The sequence below is a fragment of the Macrobrachium nipponense genome, chromosome 9, assembly GCF_015104395.2.
Source record: "Macrobrachium nipponense isolate FS-2020 chromosome 9, ASM1510439v2, whole genome shotgun sequence".
NCBI classification, from domain to species: Eukaryota; Metazoa; Arthropoda; class Malacostraca; order Decapoda; family Palaemonidae; genus Macrobrachium; species Macrobrachium nipponense.
In genome coordinates this window covers 83,829,111-83,844,110 of record NC_061110.1, presented here as the reverse complement: position 1 = coordinate 83,844,110, position 15,000 = coordinate 83,829,111, and the positions used below count along the sequence as shown (strand labels likewise).

Below are 15,000 nucleotides of genomic sequence, written 5' to 3'. Positions count from 1 at the left end.
GCGGCTTCTGCTTGCGCTGCTGCAATTGAAAAGCGAGATGCAGAGCCAGACCATGGGTATCGTAACTACTACCCTTACTACCCAAGACCCTATGGTTACAATCACTACCATCACAAGAGATCTGCCGAGCCAGAAGCAGAGGCTGAGGCTTCCCCCTCCAATGGATACTACCCTGTCTACCATTCTTATCCTCACCATCACGGAAAGAGGTCGGCCGATCCTTACGCTTATGCTGAGCCTTACCCTTATCCTTACCCTTACGCAGAACTTTCCAATAACTATGGCTACTATGGCTATCCTGGCCCATACTACGGTTAAGGAGAACTTGACTGATGGTCTCAGTGGAGCATAAATGTGGATTTTCTGTTGTTGCTGATTCCGAAGTGTTTCATGTAAAGACAAACGATTAAATTAAAATACAGCAAAATCTATTTGGTTTTTATTTCAATGCATTTTATATGAGTTTTATAACTGATTGTCTTGCTTTCCTATTTTACAGTAATGTTAACATTACAATGAATGACATTACAATGATTAACATTGTAATGATTGACATGACATTACATTAATCTATTTATCATGTGCATTCACAATCCATTGGTAGATCTCATACCAAACACGAGAATGACCTTATTCTTTATGTGTTGGTGAGGGATAACATTTTAACTAAATAAGAGACCTCGACAACTCAGGTCAAGATCTCGGTAACATTAACATCTAAGAAGGGTCAGTAGCAGATTATGTCAACCTGCCAGGAAATAAAAGGAAAATAAACTTTCGTTGGTATTATGCGATTAAAGTTTGTAAATTTGTAACATACGCAGTAGCTACAAAATGAAATGCACAAAAAGGCATATACATATATATATATATATATATTTATATATATATATGATATATATATATTATATATATATATACACACACACATATATATATATATATATATATATATATATATATATATATATATATATAATAACAGCATAATGAACCCTACCAAAAACCAACAAGACAAGGGCCACAGTTTACTATAAAATAAGATACGTTTCATGCTGATGTCAGCACATCCTCAGTTTATACTACAATCAAAGTATTAAATACATCATTCATTAAGATCTAGTTACACATAAAAATTATAACTACTCACAAAATCTCAAGTAAAAAGGGGAAAGATAGAAAAATTTAACAACCAATTTAACAGCAGAGAGAGAGAGAGAGAGAGAGAGAGAGAGAGAGAGAGAGAGTATTTACATTCAAAGCGGGAAAGAGGTGCTTTATATACAACGACTCAAAAGTAGTCCAATATGCCATTTTACTCGTCGTGCCTATAATGGAAAACTGGCTCTTTTCGATGGGAATTTTGTATTTTGATGAGTTTATTCTGATATTTGAACATTCCGGGCTCGAAATCCTAGATCCTGTTATATAGCTTAATCCCAAGTGGTTCTGATAGCGGACCTGCAGTAACCTTCGCGAGGAACCAACGTAACTTCCAAGACATCTTGGGTACTCATATTTGTATTCAACGTTTGACCTCATGAAGTCCTGCCGTTTATCATTAAAATGAAAAAAGGCCACTGGTCTTTTCCGGATTCATAAGAATAAGATTGAGGTTGAAGGAAGCCAAATTCGGTCTAAATGATTTTCACCATCCTGAGTCGTAATCTATGTGAGTCAAAAAAAGGTATCGTAGTAAACATGGAAAGTTTGGGAACATTAAAATTTAACACTGGTAAGACGGTTATAGACAACTCTATATACAAGTCCTTTTGGAAAAAGGTTTTTTGAAAAAAAATATACTAAAAACTCTATTTCATGATGGAAGGCAGTCCAATCTGATGTAAATTTTAGGAAACGTCAGTGAAGAGGTATCGTGAAGCCCCTTGAAGCGGTTTTGTGGCTTTAAGAGGAGGCCTCTCCAGTGGTCGTTTTTATTGCTGAGATAATTAAATAAACAGATAAGCAATTTTAGCTAGAGTTATAAGTGAACAAGGCGAATCCAGTATTTTCTAAGAAGGCATGCTGTTTAGTGGCTACAGCCATGGAGAATTTCAAAAAAAAAAAAAAAAAAAGTGTTTATAATTTTTTAAAGTAAACAAGCTCTTTTAATATCACTGAACTTATCATATATGGTTAGAATGTTTTTTTTCTTACTACGTTTACTTTTATTTCATCTTTTTGAATATATATTGTGTGACTAAGACACAGCGTTGAAGATAAATCGTTCAAAATAATGGTAGCTCATAGATTGTGAAACTAAAAGAGATCTCTTTGATGTTTATCGGTTTGAAGTGACATAAGGAGTCATGAGCCCTGAGAACATGACAAAAAAAAACCATAGAATTTTTTTTTTTTTTTTGAGAAACTCAAAGGTTGTTGCTTATTTTGATGTTCCGCTATCTAATCAAAGTTAGCACTACTTTGTTTGCTATGGAAAACAGCCAGAAAAGTCATCGATAATGAAATTATGCTAAAGAAGGTGTTATCCAACCTCCAGCTTATTCAGGACACGTGCAAGATATTTTCCTCACGCATAAGTTATAAACATTATTTTTCAAACTTAGGTAAATTAAAACGTGCTAAAATGTACAGACAAATGGAGCTTGTTTTACTAACGAAATTAAATAAATACGTTACATTTTATTAGAAATAATTTTTTTGAACTGATTAACATACACATTATTCCTTTTCTACATTCTCTCTCTAAAGAATAAATCATTAATATACTATCTTAAAATTCCTGTATCTTTCCTAACATCCAGCAAGAACAACAACAATAACAACAACAACAACAAAATATTTTGTAGGCTTACTCCCCGAGTAAGCGAAAATGAAGATTGTTTTGCAAATGTAGTTGATTAAATTATTTAGAAACTCTGAAGAACAAGTAAATATATAGAGAGATAGTTAGATAGATCCACTTAAAACATGTTATGTACTCTCCGTAATTAAATAAATATTGTAAATTGATCATCAACAAAAGATTTGGAGATGTAGTCGGTTTTTAAAAGTAAAATCTTTGCTATGAATAAATGTTTTGACTGACCACGGCTTAAATTATATACACATAAAGACTGTGTGTCTATCTGTGTGTATATGACTTTGGGTATAAGTATAATTATATTCCTTACTTAGATGAATTAAAACGTGCTGAAGTCTATGGATAAATGGACCCTTGTTTTGCCAATGAAGATTAAAATAAATACGTTATATGTGTTTAGAAATAATTCTTCTGTCATTTTTAACATGCACTTTATTTATTTTTTACATTTTCACTCTAATAAATAAACCATGAATTCCTGTATCTTTAACTCAATGCAAAATTTCTTTTTCAGACCTTATCAGGCTCTTCTATAGACCTTTCCTACCCCCAGCAAGAAAAAAGAACAACAACAAAGTGGTATGTAGGCTTACTCCCAGAGTAAGCGAAAATGAAGATCGTTTTGCAAAATTAGACGATTAAATTATTTCCAAACACTGAAGAACATGTAAATATGTATAGAGAGATAGTTAGATAGATCCACTTAAAACAGGTTTTGTACTCTCCGTAATTAAATAATTATTATAAACTGATCATCAACCAAAGATCTGGAGATGCTGTAAGTTTTTACAAGTGAAATCTTAGCTATGAATAAATGGTTCGACTGACCACTGATATTACTTTATATGTACCGATATATGTATCCATAAGGACAGTGTGTGTCTATTCGTGTGTATATGACTTTCGGTATAAGTATAAATAAATAAATATATTCACATACATGTATATATGCATATATATAATGCTATATATACATAGTTACTTGTAAATTTTCTCGTTTCTAATACAATAGATCAGAGCAAGCACAACATTATTTACCAGGAAGTTTGTTTGGGTCTTTAATCATAGTAAAAACATTTGCAATATTCTAAATACCGCTTGATTTTTATTATTGAGTTACTTGGAAATGAGTACTTTCTGGCTCCTTTATATATGAAAGGTTTTAAGATTATGTCCATAATAAAGTCATATAGTTTCTTCTTTAAACATTTTCTATTAAAGCCAAATGTTTGAAGTTGATGATAATATATCCCCACTTTAGCCATAAAATACTAAAAGAAATAGCTACTAGTTTGTTATACTCTTTAAAGAATCTCTTGCTCACTATTACATATTAGTGTATGGAAATCTTTATACTACTCTCCTCATTTTTAAAGAGGATTTTCAAAGTGCTTTACAGAATTTCCAAGTAATTGTGCTGCTGGCGGCTTCTGCTTGCGCTGCTGCAATTGAAAGCGAGATGCAGAGCCAGACCATGGGTATCACAACAACTACCCTTACTACCCAAGACCCTATGGTTACAATCACTACCCTCACAAGAGATCAGCCGAGCCAGAACCAGAGGCTGAGGCTTCCCCCTCCAATGGATACTACCCTGTCTACCATTCTTATCCTCACCATCATGGAAAGAGGTCTGCCGATCCTTACGCTTATGCTGAGCCTTACCCTTATCCTTACCCTTACGCAGAACCTTCCAATAACTATGGCTATCCTGGCTCATACTATAGCTTACCCTTCCTATTAATCAGGTTAAGGAGAACTTGACTGGTCTCAGTGGAGCATAAATGTGGATTTTCTGTTGCTGCTGATTCAGAAGTGTTTCATGTAAAGACAATGATTGAATTAAAATACCGTACATTATAATTGGTTTTTTATTTCAATGATTTTTATATCGAGGTTTTATCATTAATTGTCTTTCTTTCCTATTTTACTGTAATGTTTGCAATAACGGTTGCTCACCCGCTGAAGTTTTTTTGCCTTGCATTTATGATAACATTACAATGATAGACATGACATTACATTAATCTATTTATCATGTGCATTCACAAAGCATGGAAGATCTCATACAAAACAGGAGAATGACCTTATTTTTTAAGTGTTGGTGAGGGACAACATTTAACTAAATAAGAGACCTCGATAACTCAGGTCAAGATCTCAGTAACATTAACATCTAAGAAGAGTCAGTAGCAGATTATGTCAACCTGCCTAGAAATAAAAGAAAAATAAACTTTCGTTGGTGTTTATGCGAAAAAAGTTTGTAAATTTGTAACATACGTAGTAGCTACATAATGAAGTGCACGCAAAGGCATGAATATATCTATATATATATATATATTATATATATATATATATATATATATATATATATATATATATATAAAATATATTAAAACAGCATAGTGAACCCTAACACAAATCAACAAGACAAGGGCCATAGTCTACTATATAAGATACGTTTCATGCTGATGTCAGCACATCCTCAGTTTATACTACAATCAAAGTATTAAATACATCATTCATTAAGATTTAGTTACACATAAAAATAATAACTACGCACAAAATCTCAAGTAAAAAGGGGAAAGATAAAAAAATTTAACAACCAATTCGACAGCAGAGAAATGAAAGAATGATAGCGAAACGGCCACACACGCCAAAGAAACTCATGCCAAAGAGAGAGAGAGAGAGAGAGAGAGAGAGAGAGAGAGAGAGAGAGGTATTTACATTCAAAGCGGGAAAGAGGTGCTTTATATACAACGACTCAAAAGTAGTCCAATATGCAGTTTTTACTTTTACTCGTCGTGCATATAATGGAAAATTGGCTCTTTTCGATGGGAATTTTGCATTTTGATGAGTGTATTCTGATATTCGAAAATTCCGGGCTCGAAATCCTAGATCCTGTTATATAGCTTAATCCCAAGTGGTTTGATAGCGGACCTGCAGTAACCTTCGCGAGGAACCAACGTAACTTCCAAGAGATCTGGGTACTCATATTTGTATTCAACGTTTGACCTCATGAAGTCCTGCCGTTTTTCATTAAAATGAAAAAAGGCCACTGGTCTTTTCCGGATTCATAAGAATAAGATTGGAGGTTAAGGAAAGCCAAATTCGCTCTAAATGATTTTCACCATCCTGAGTCGTAATCTATGCGAGTGAAAAGGAGGTATCGTGGAAAGTTTGGGAACATTAAAATTTAACACTGGTAAGACGGTTCTAGACAACTCTATATAAAGTCCTTTTGGAAAAAGGTTTTTTGAAAAATAATACTAAAAACTCTATTTCATGGTGGAAGGCAGTCCAATCTGATGTAAATTTTAGGAAACGTCAGTGAAGAGGTATCGTGAAGCTCCTTGAAGCGGTTTTGTGGCTTTAAGAGGAGGCCTCTCCAGTGGTCGTTTTTATTGCTGAGAGATAATTAAATAAATCAGAGTAAGCACAATTTTTAGTAGAGTTATGAACAAGGCGAATCCAGTATTTTCTTTAAGAAGGCATGCTGTTTAGTGGCTACAGCCATGGAGAATTTCTAAAAAAAAAAGAAAAAAAGGTCTTTGTTTTTAAGTAAACAAGCTCTTTTAATATCACTGAATTAATCATTAATATGGTTAGAATGTTTTTTTTCTTACTACGTTTTTAACGCTTTATTCATCTTTTTGAATATATATTGTGTGACTAAGACACAGCGTTTGAAGTTAAATCGTTCAAAAATATGGTTAGCTCATAGATTGTTGGAACCTAAAAACAAGAGAGCTCTTTGATGTTTATCAGTTTGAAGTGACATAAGGAGTCATGAGCCCTGAGAACATGACAAAAAAAAAACCATAGAATTTTTTTTTTTTGAGAAACTCAAAGGTTGTTGCTTATTTTGATGTTCCGCTATCTAATCAAAGTTAGCACTACTTTGTTTGCTTTTGCTTGCTATGGAAAACAGCCAGAACAATGATCGATAATGAAATTATGCTAAACAAGTTGTTATCCAACCTCCAGCTTATTCAGGACACGTGCAAGATATTTTCCTCACACATAAGTTATAAACATTATATTTCAAACTTAGGTAAATTAAAACGTGCTAAAATGTACAGACAAATGGAGCCTTGTTTTACCAACGAAAATTAAAATAAATACGTTATATTTTATTAGAATAATTTTTTGAACTGATTAACATACACATTATTCAATTTCTACATTCTCTCTTTAAAGAATAATCATTAATATACTATCTTAAAATTCCTGTATCTTTCCTAACACCCAGCAAGAACAACAACAATAACAACAACAACAACAAAATATTTTGTAGGCTTAATCCCCGAATAAGCGAAAATGAAGATTGTTTTGCAAATGTAGTTGATTAAATTATTTACAAACTCTGAAGAACAAGTAAATATATAGAGAGATAGATCCACTTAAAACATGTGATGTACTCTCCGTAATTAAATAAATATTGTAAATTGATCATCAACAAAAGATTTGGAGATGTCGGTTTTTAAAAGTGAAATCTTCGCTATGAATAAATGGTTTGACTGACCACGGCTTAAATTATATACACATAAAGACTGTGTGTCTATCTGTGTGTATGACTTTGGGTATGTATAATTATATTCCTTACTTAGATGAATTAAAACGAGCTGAAGTCTGGATAAATGGACCCTTGTTTTGCCAACGAAGATTAAAATAAATACCTTATGTGTGTGTTTAGAAATAATTCTTCGTAATTTTTAACATGCACATTATTATTTTTTGCATTTTCACTCTAATACATAAACCATGAACTCCTGTATCTTTAACTCAATGCAAAATTTCTTTTTCAGACCTTATCAGGCTTTCTCTATAGACCTTTCCTACCCCCAGCAAGAAAAAAGAACCACAACAAAGTGGTATGTAGGCTTACTCCCAGAGTAGCGAAAATGAAGATCGTTTTGCAAAATTAGACGATTAAATTATTTCAAAACACTGAAGAACATGTATGTAAATATGTATAGAGAGGTAGTTAGATAGATCGACTTAAAACAGGTTTTGTACTCTCCGTAATTAAATAATTATTATAAACTGATTATCAACCAAAGATCTGGAGATGCTGTAAGTTGTTACAAGTGAAATCTTAGCTATGAATAAATGGTTCGACTGACCTCTGATATTAATTTTTATATGTACCAATATATGCATCCATAAGGACAGTGTGTGTCTATTCGTGTGTATATGACTTTCGGTATAAGTATAAAATAATAAAATATATACATACATGTATATGGCATATATGAAAAGCTAGTATATACATAGTTACTTGTAAATTTTCTCGTTTCTAATACAATAGATCAGAGCAAGCACAACATTATTTACCAGTAAAAACATTTGCAATATTCTAAATACTGCTTGATTTTATTATTGAGTTACTAGGAAATGAGTACTTTCTGGCTCCTTTATAGTATGAAAGCTTATAAGATTATGTCCATACTAAAGTCATATAGTTTACTTTCAAATATTTTCTTATTAAAGCCAAATGTTTGAAGTTGATGATAATATATCACCACTCTGGCCATGAAATAGTAAAAGAAATAGTTATTAGTTTAATTTTACCTTTTGAAGTGTCTCTTGCTCACTATTACATATTAGTATATAGAAATCTTTATACTACCTCTTCAATTTGAAAGAAGCCTTTCTAAGTGCTTTACATAATTTCCAGGTAATTGTGCTGCTTGCGGCTTCTGCTTGCGCTGCTGCAATTGAAAGCGAGATGCAGAGCCAGACCATGGGTATCGTAACTACTACCCTTACTACCCAAGACCCTATGGGTTACAATCACTACCCTCACAAGAGATCTGCCGAGCCAGAAGCAGAGGCTGAGGCTTCCCCCTCCCAATGGATACTACCCTGGTCTACATTCTTATCCTCACCATCACGGAAAGAGGTCTGCTGATCCTTACGCTTATGCTGAGCCTTACCCTTATCCTTACCCTTACGCAGAACCTTCCAATAACTATGGCTACTATGGCTATCCTGGCCCATACTACGGTTAAGGAGAACTTGACTGCTGGTCTCAGTGGAGCATAAATATGGATTTTCTGTTGTTGCTGATTCCGAAGTGTCTCATGTAAAGACAAACGATTGAATTAAAATAACGCAAAATCTATTTGGTTTTTATTTCAATGCTTTTTTTATTGAGTTTTATAACTGATTGTCTTGCTTTCCTATTTTACTGTAATGTTTGCAGTGACGGTGACTCACCCGGTGAGGTTTGTTGCCTTTCATTTAAGATAATATTACAATGATTGACATAACATTACATTAATCTATTTATCATGTGCATTCACAAAGCATTGGAAGATCTCATACAAAACAGGAGAATGACCTTATTTTTTATGTGTTGGTGAGGGACAACATTTTAACTAAATAAGAGACCTCGATAACTCAGGTCAAGATTTCAGTAACATTAACATCAAAGAAGAGTCAGTAGCAGATTATGTCAACCTGCCTAGAAATAAAAGGAAAATAAACTATCGTTGGTGTTATGCGAAAAAAGTTTGTAAATTTGCAACCACACACACACACACACACACACACACACACACACACACACACATATATATAATCTATATATATATATATATATATATATATATATATATATATATATATATATATATAATATATATATATATAACAGCCATGGCGAACCCCTAACACAAAACCAATAAGACAAGGGCCATAGTCTACTATAAAAGATACGTTTCATGCTGATGTCAGCACATCCTTAGTTAATGCTACAATCAAAGTATTAAATACATCATTCATTAAGATTAATTTACACATAAAAATCCTAAATACGCACAAAATCTCAAGTAGAAAGGGGAAAGATAAAAAATTTAACAACCAATTCGAGAGCAGAGAAATGAAGGGATGACAGCGAAACGGTCACACACGCCCAAGAAACTCATGCCAGATGAGGAGATAGAGATGGAGCATGAGAGAGAGAGAGACGAGAGCCTCTAGTGGGGGCGAGAGACGGATGATGCCTGACGATCAGAGGATCCGAGAGAGAGAGAGAGGGGTATTTACATTCAAAGCGGGAAAGAAGGTGCTTTATATACAACGACCCAAAAGTAGTCCAATATGCAGTTTGCTCGTCGTGCCTATAATGGAAAATTGGCTCTTTTCGATGGGAATTTGCATTTTGATGAGTGTATTATGATATTCGAAAATTCCGGGCTCGAAATCCTAGATCCTGTTATATAGCTTAATCCCAAGTGGTTTGATAGCAGACCTGCAGAAACCTTTGCGAGGAACCAACATAACTTCCAAGACATCTTGGGTACTCATATTTGTATTCAACGGTTGACCTCATGAAGTCCTGCCTTTAATCATTAAAATGAAAAAAAGCCACTGGTCTTTTCCGGATTCATAAGAATAAGATTGAGGTTAAGGAAGCCAAATTCGGTCTAAATGATTTTCACCATCCTGAGTCGTAATCTATGTGAGTCAAAAAAAGGTATCGTAGTAAACATGGAAAGTTTGGGAACATTAAAATTTAACACTGGTAAGACGGTTATAGACAACTCTATATACAAGTCCTTTTGGAAAAAGGTTTTTTGAAAAATAATATACTAAAAAACTCTATTTCATGATGGAAGGCAGTCCAATCTGATGTAAATTTTAGGAAACGTCAGTGAAGAGGTATCGTGAAGCCCCTTGAAGCGGTTTTGTGGCTTTAAGAGGAGGTCTCTCCAGTGGTCGTTTTTATTGCTGAGAGATAAATTAAATAAACAGATAAGCAATTTTAGCTAGAGTTATGAACAAGGCGAATCCAGTATTTTCTTAAGAAGGCATGCTGTTTAGTGGCTACATCCAAGGAGAATTTCTAAAAAAAAAAAAAAAATAAAAAAAAAAAAAAATGGTGTTTATTTTCAAGTATACAGCATTTTAATATCACTGAATTATCATATATGGTTAGAATGTTTTTTTTTTCTTACTACGTTTTACGTTTATTTCATCTTTTTGAAATATATATTGTGTGACTAAGACAGTGTTGAAGATAAATCGTTCCCCCCCAAAATAATGGTAGTTCGTAGATTGTGAAACTAAAAGAGAGCTCTTTGATGTTTATCAGTTTGAAGTGACATATGGAGTCATGAACCCTGAGAACATGACAAAAATAAACCCTAAATTTTTTTTTTTTTTTGGAGGAACTAAAAGGTCACTGGTTATTTTGATGTTCCGCTATCTAATCAAAGTTAGCACTACTTTGTTTGCTTTAGTTTGCTATGGAAAACAGCCAGAACAGTCACCGATAATGAAATTATGCTAAAGAAGGTGTTATCCAACCTCCAGCTTATTCAGGACACGTGCAAGATATTTTCCTCACGCATAAGTTATAAACATTATATTTCAAACTTAGGTAAATTTAAACGTGCTAAAATGTACAGACAAATGGAGCCTTGTTTTACTAACGAAAATTAAAATAAATACGTTATATTTTATTAGAAATAATTTTTTTGAACTGATTAACATGCACATTATTCCTTTTCTACATCCTCTCTGTAAAGAATAAATTATGAATATACTATCTAAAATTCCTTGTATATTTCCTAACATCCAGCAAGAACAACAACAATAACAACAACAGCAAAAATATTTTGTAGGCTTACTCCCCGAGTAAGCGAAAATGAAGATTGTTTTGCAAATGTAGTTGATTAAAATTATTTACAAACTCTGAAGAACAAGTAAATATATAGTGAGATAGTTAGATAGATCCACTTAAAACATGTTATGTACTCTCCGTAATTAAATAAATATTGTAAATTGATCATTAACAAAAGATTTGGAGATGTCGGTTTTTAAAAGTAAAACATCTTCGCTATGAATAAATGGTTTTGACTGACCACGGCATAATTATATACCCATAAAGACTGTGTGTCTATCTGTGTGTATGACTTTGGGTATAAGTATAATTATAAGTAAATATATGTATGCACCCACGTATGTTTATTATATATATATATATATATATATATATATATATATATATATATATACATAGATATATACACACACACACACACACACACACACACACACATATATATATATATATATATATATATATATATATATATATATATTTATCTAATATATAAGTAATTTGCCTCTAATATAAACAAAATAGTGTTTGTCTTCTAACACTTTATAATTTTATCTTATTTTATTCATTAAACATCAACAACTCATATTCATAAAGTATTGCTTAAGTCATCTAAATCATTATCGATATGACAATATGAAGACAACATCGGGACTAAAATTCTGGTTTCCTTTCGCAATGTCACAAGACTTAACGAAGGTCTTTTTCGGAAAGAAGCGACTATAAAAGCAAGGTTCCGCCTTCCACCGGCAGACACTCACTCACAAGTGGCCACGGTGAACAACCACGAGCAACAATGAAGTTCCTGGGTCAGTATATCAAAGAGAGATATAGTTACTTGTAAATTTTCTCGTGTCTAATACCATAGATCAGAGCAAGCACAACATTATTTACCAGGAAGTTTGTTTGGGTCTTTTATGACCACGGCATATTTGCAGTTGTCTAATACTGCTTGCTACCCGTCAAAGTGCTGACGATTTATCACGGGAAATTATTGGCTTGTTATATTGCTACTAATTTTCTACTTATTGGCTATGAGGTGAAAAGTTCAAATGACATTTATCTCGTAAATAAGAAAATTTCAAAAGAACTTCAAATGAGTACTTTCTGGTTTCCTTTATATACCAAAGCTTTTAAGATTATGTGCATAATAAAGTCATTTAACTTACTTTCAAACATTATCTTATAAGAGCTAAGTGTTCGACGTTGATGATAATAATATTATGTCCCCACTTTAGCCATATAATAGTTAAAGAAATAGTTATTAGTTTATTTCACCTTTTGAAGTATCCCTTGCTCACTATTACAAATTAGTATATGCAATTTTTATACTACCCCCTACATTTCCAGGTAATTGTGCTGGTGGCGGCTTCTGCTTGCGCTGCTGCAATTGAAAAGCGAGATGCAGAGCCAGACCATGGGTATCGGAACTACTACCCTTACTACCCAAGACCCTATGGTTACAATCACTACCCCCCATAAGAGATCTGCCGAGCCAGAACCAGAGGCTGAGGCTTCCCCGCCTCCAATGGATTAACTACCCTGTCTACCATTCTCATCCTCACCATCACGGAAAGAGGTCTGCCGATCCTTACGCTTATGCTGAGCCTTACCCTTATCCTTACCCTTACGCAGAACCTTCCAATAATTATGGCTACTATGGCTATCCTGGCCCCATATACAGCTACCCTTCCTATTACTCAGGTTAAGGAGAATTGACTGTGCTGGCTCAGTGGAGCATAAATGTGGATTTCTGTTGTTGCTGATTCAGAAGTGTTTTCATGTAAAGTGAATGATTGAATTAAAATACTGTGCATTATAAGTTGGTTTTATTTTCAATGCTTTTTATATTGAATTTTATCATTAATGATCTTGCTTTCCTATTTTACTGTAATGTTTGCGTTTGACGGTGGCTCACCTGGTGAGGTTTGTTGCCTTGCATTTATGATAATATTGCAATGATTGATATGAAATTGAATAAATCTATCTGTCATGGCGTATTTAAAATGCGGAGACCTTCTTCGCCAAGGGTGAAAAACATCTGAGGTCAGATGTGTTAATTAGGGGCAATATTTTTAACTGAATAAAAAACCTAGGAAAATCTGGTTTTTTATTCAGTAGGTTTTTAAAAGTGAAATATTCGCTATGAATAAATGGTTCGAATGATCACGGCTTAAATTAAGTACCCTAAAGGCTGTATGTGTTTATTCGTCTGTATATGATTCTGGGCATAAGTGAATAAGTAATTACACGCGCTTGTTTACACACACAGATATATATATATATATATATATATATATATATATATATATTCATATATATATATATATATATATATTAATAATATATTATAATTATAACTACGATGAGATGATTATTTTCAACAGTTTATTCCGACGTTTCCTAAATCATATCTATATATGAGATTTTTACCAAGAAATAAATATCATAAATCGTATAGTGTGACATAAAATAAAATAAAAGTCAGTTAACAGGCAAAAGGAGAGGAAAATACTAAAATGTACAATACACAGAAAAATAGTATGTGCAATTTAGCTTGTTGTTTTCTGAGTATCTTGGATTTTAGTATCTTACTTTTTGTTCAGACCTTTAAACTTGCCTTTATTTTTAATTTTTATGTCAAAGTTTACAATGTGTTTTCTATTTTTTTTTTTTTTGGTAGAAATCCCAGAAGATGTACATATGATTTATGTAACGGTGGAATAAACTGTTGAAAATAGTCATCACATCATATTCCTGGTCTGACCTTCCATGCATAATATATATTGCATATATATTATGTATATATTTATATATGCCTCAAAGATAAACAAAATAGTGCTTTTCTTCTAATACTTTACAATTTTAATTTTTCTTTATTTCATTGATTAAACATCAGAAACTCATATTTTATAATATCACTCAAGTCATCTCAAAGATTATCGATATGATGATATGATGAGAAAACATCGGGACGAAAATTCTGGTTTCCTTTCGTAATGCCGCAAGACTTAACGAAGTTCTTCTCCGAAAGAAGCGACTATAAAAGCAAGAGGCTAATATAATAGATCTGAGCAAGCACAACATTATTTACCACGATGTTTGGTTGGGTCTTTAATGACAAATGACACATTTCCAGTCTTCTAAATATTGTTTGCTTCCCGTCAAAGTGCTGACGATTTATGACGGGAAATTATTTCTTTGCTATATATCTATTTGATTTTTTTTACTGATTGACTATGAGGTGAAAAGTATAATTTCATTTAATCCCTTAAAAAATACAAATTTCCAACAAATTTCAAATTGTACTTTCTGGTTTCCCTTATATATCAAAGCTTTTAAGATTATATTCATAATAAAGTGGTTTAACTTACTTTCAAACAATCACTTATTAAAACCAAATGTTTGAATTGATGATAATATATCCCCACTTTATCAATAAAATAGTAAAAGAAATAGCTAATAGTTTATTTTACTCTTTGAAGTGTCTCTTGCTCACTATTACATATTAGTATATGGAAATCTTTATACTACCCTCTTCAATTTGAAA

At 32.7% G+C, this 15,000-nt stretch overlaps 2 protein-coding genes across 2 annotated transcripts in view; one reads left to right on the top strand and one right to left on the bottom strand.

The window, feature by feature from the left end:
* Nucleotides 1-431, top strand: part of LOC135218586 (uncharacterized) — a 9,936-nt gene extending 9,505 nt beyond the window's left edge. The window contains exon 5 of the mRNA XM_064254998.1: nt 1-431. This exon is cut by the window's left edge and continues 15 nt beyond it. Within this exon, the coding sequence (XP_064111068.1) occupies nt 1-318 (318 nt within the window). The 3' untranslated portion in view covers nt 319-431.
* Nucleotides 1-15,000, bottom strand: part of LOC135218270 (uncharacterized histidine-rich protein DDB_G0274557-like) — a 60,881-nt gene that overhangs the window by 25,275 nt on the left and 20,606 nt on the right. The window lies entirely within an intron of this gene.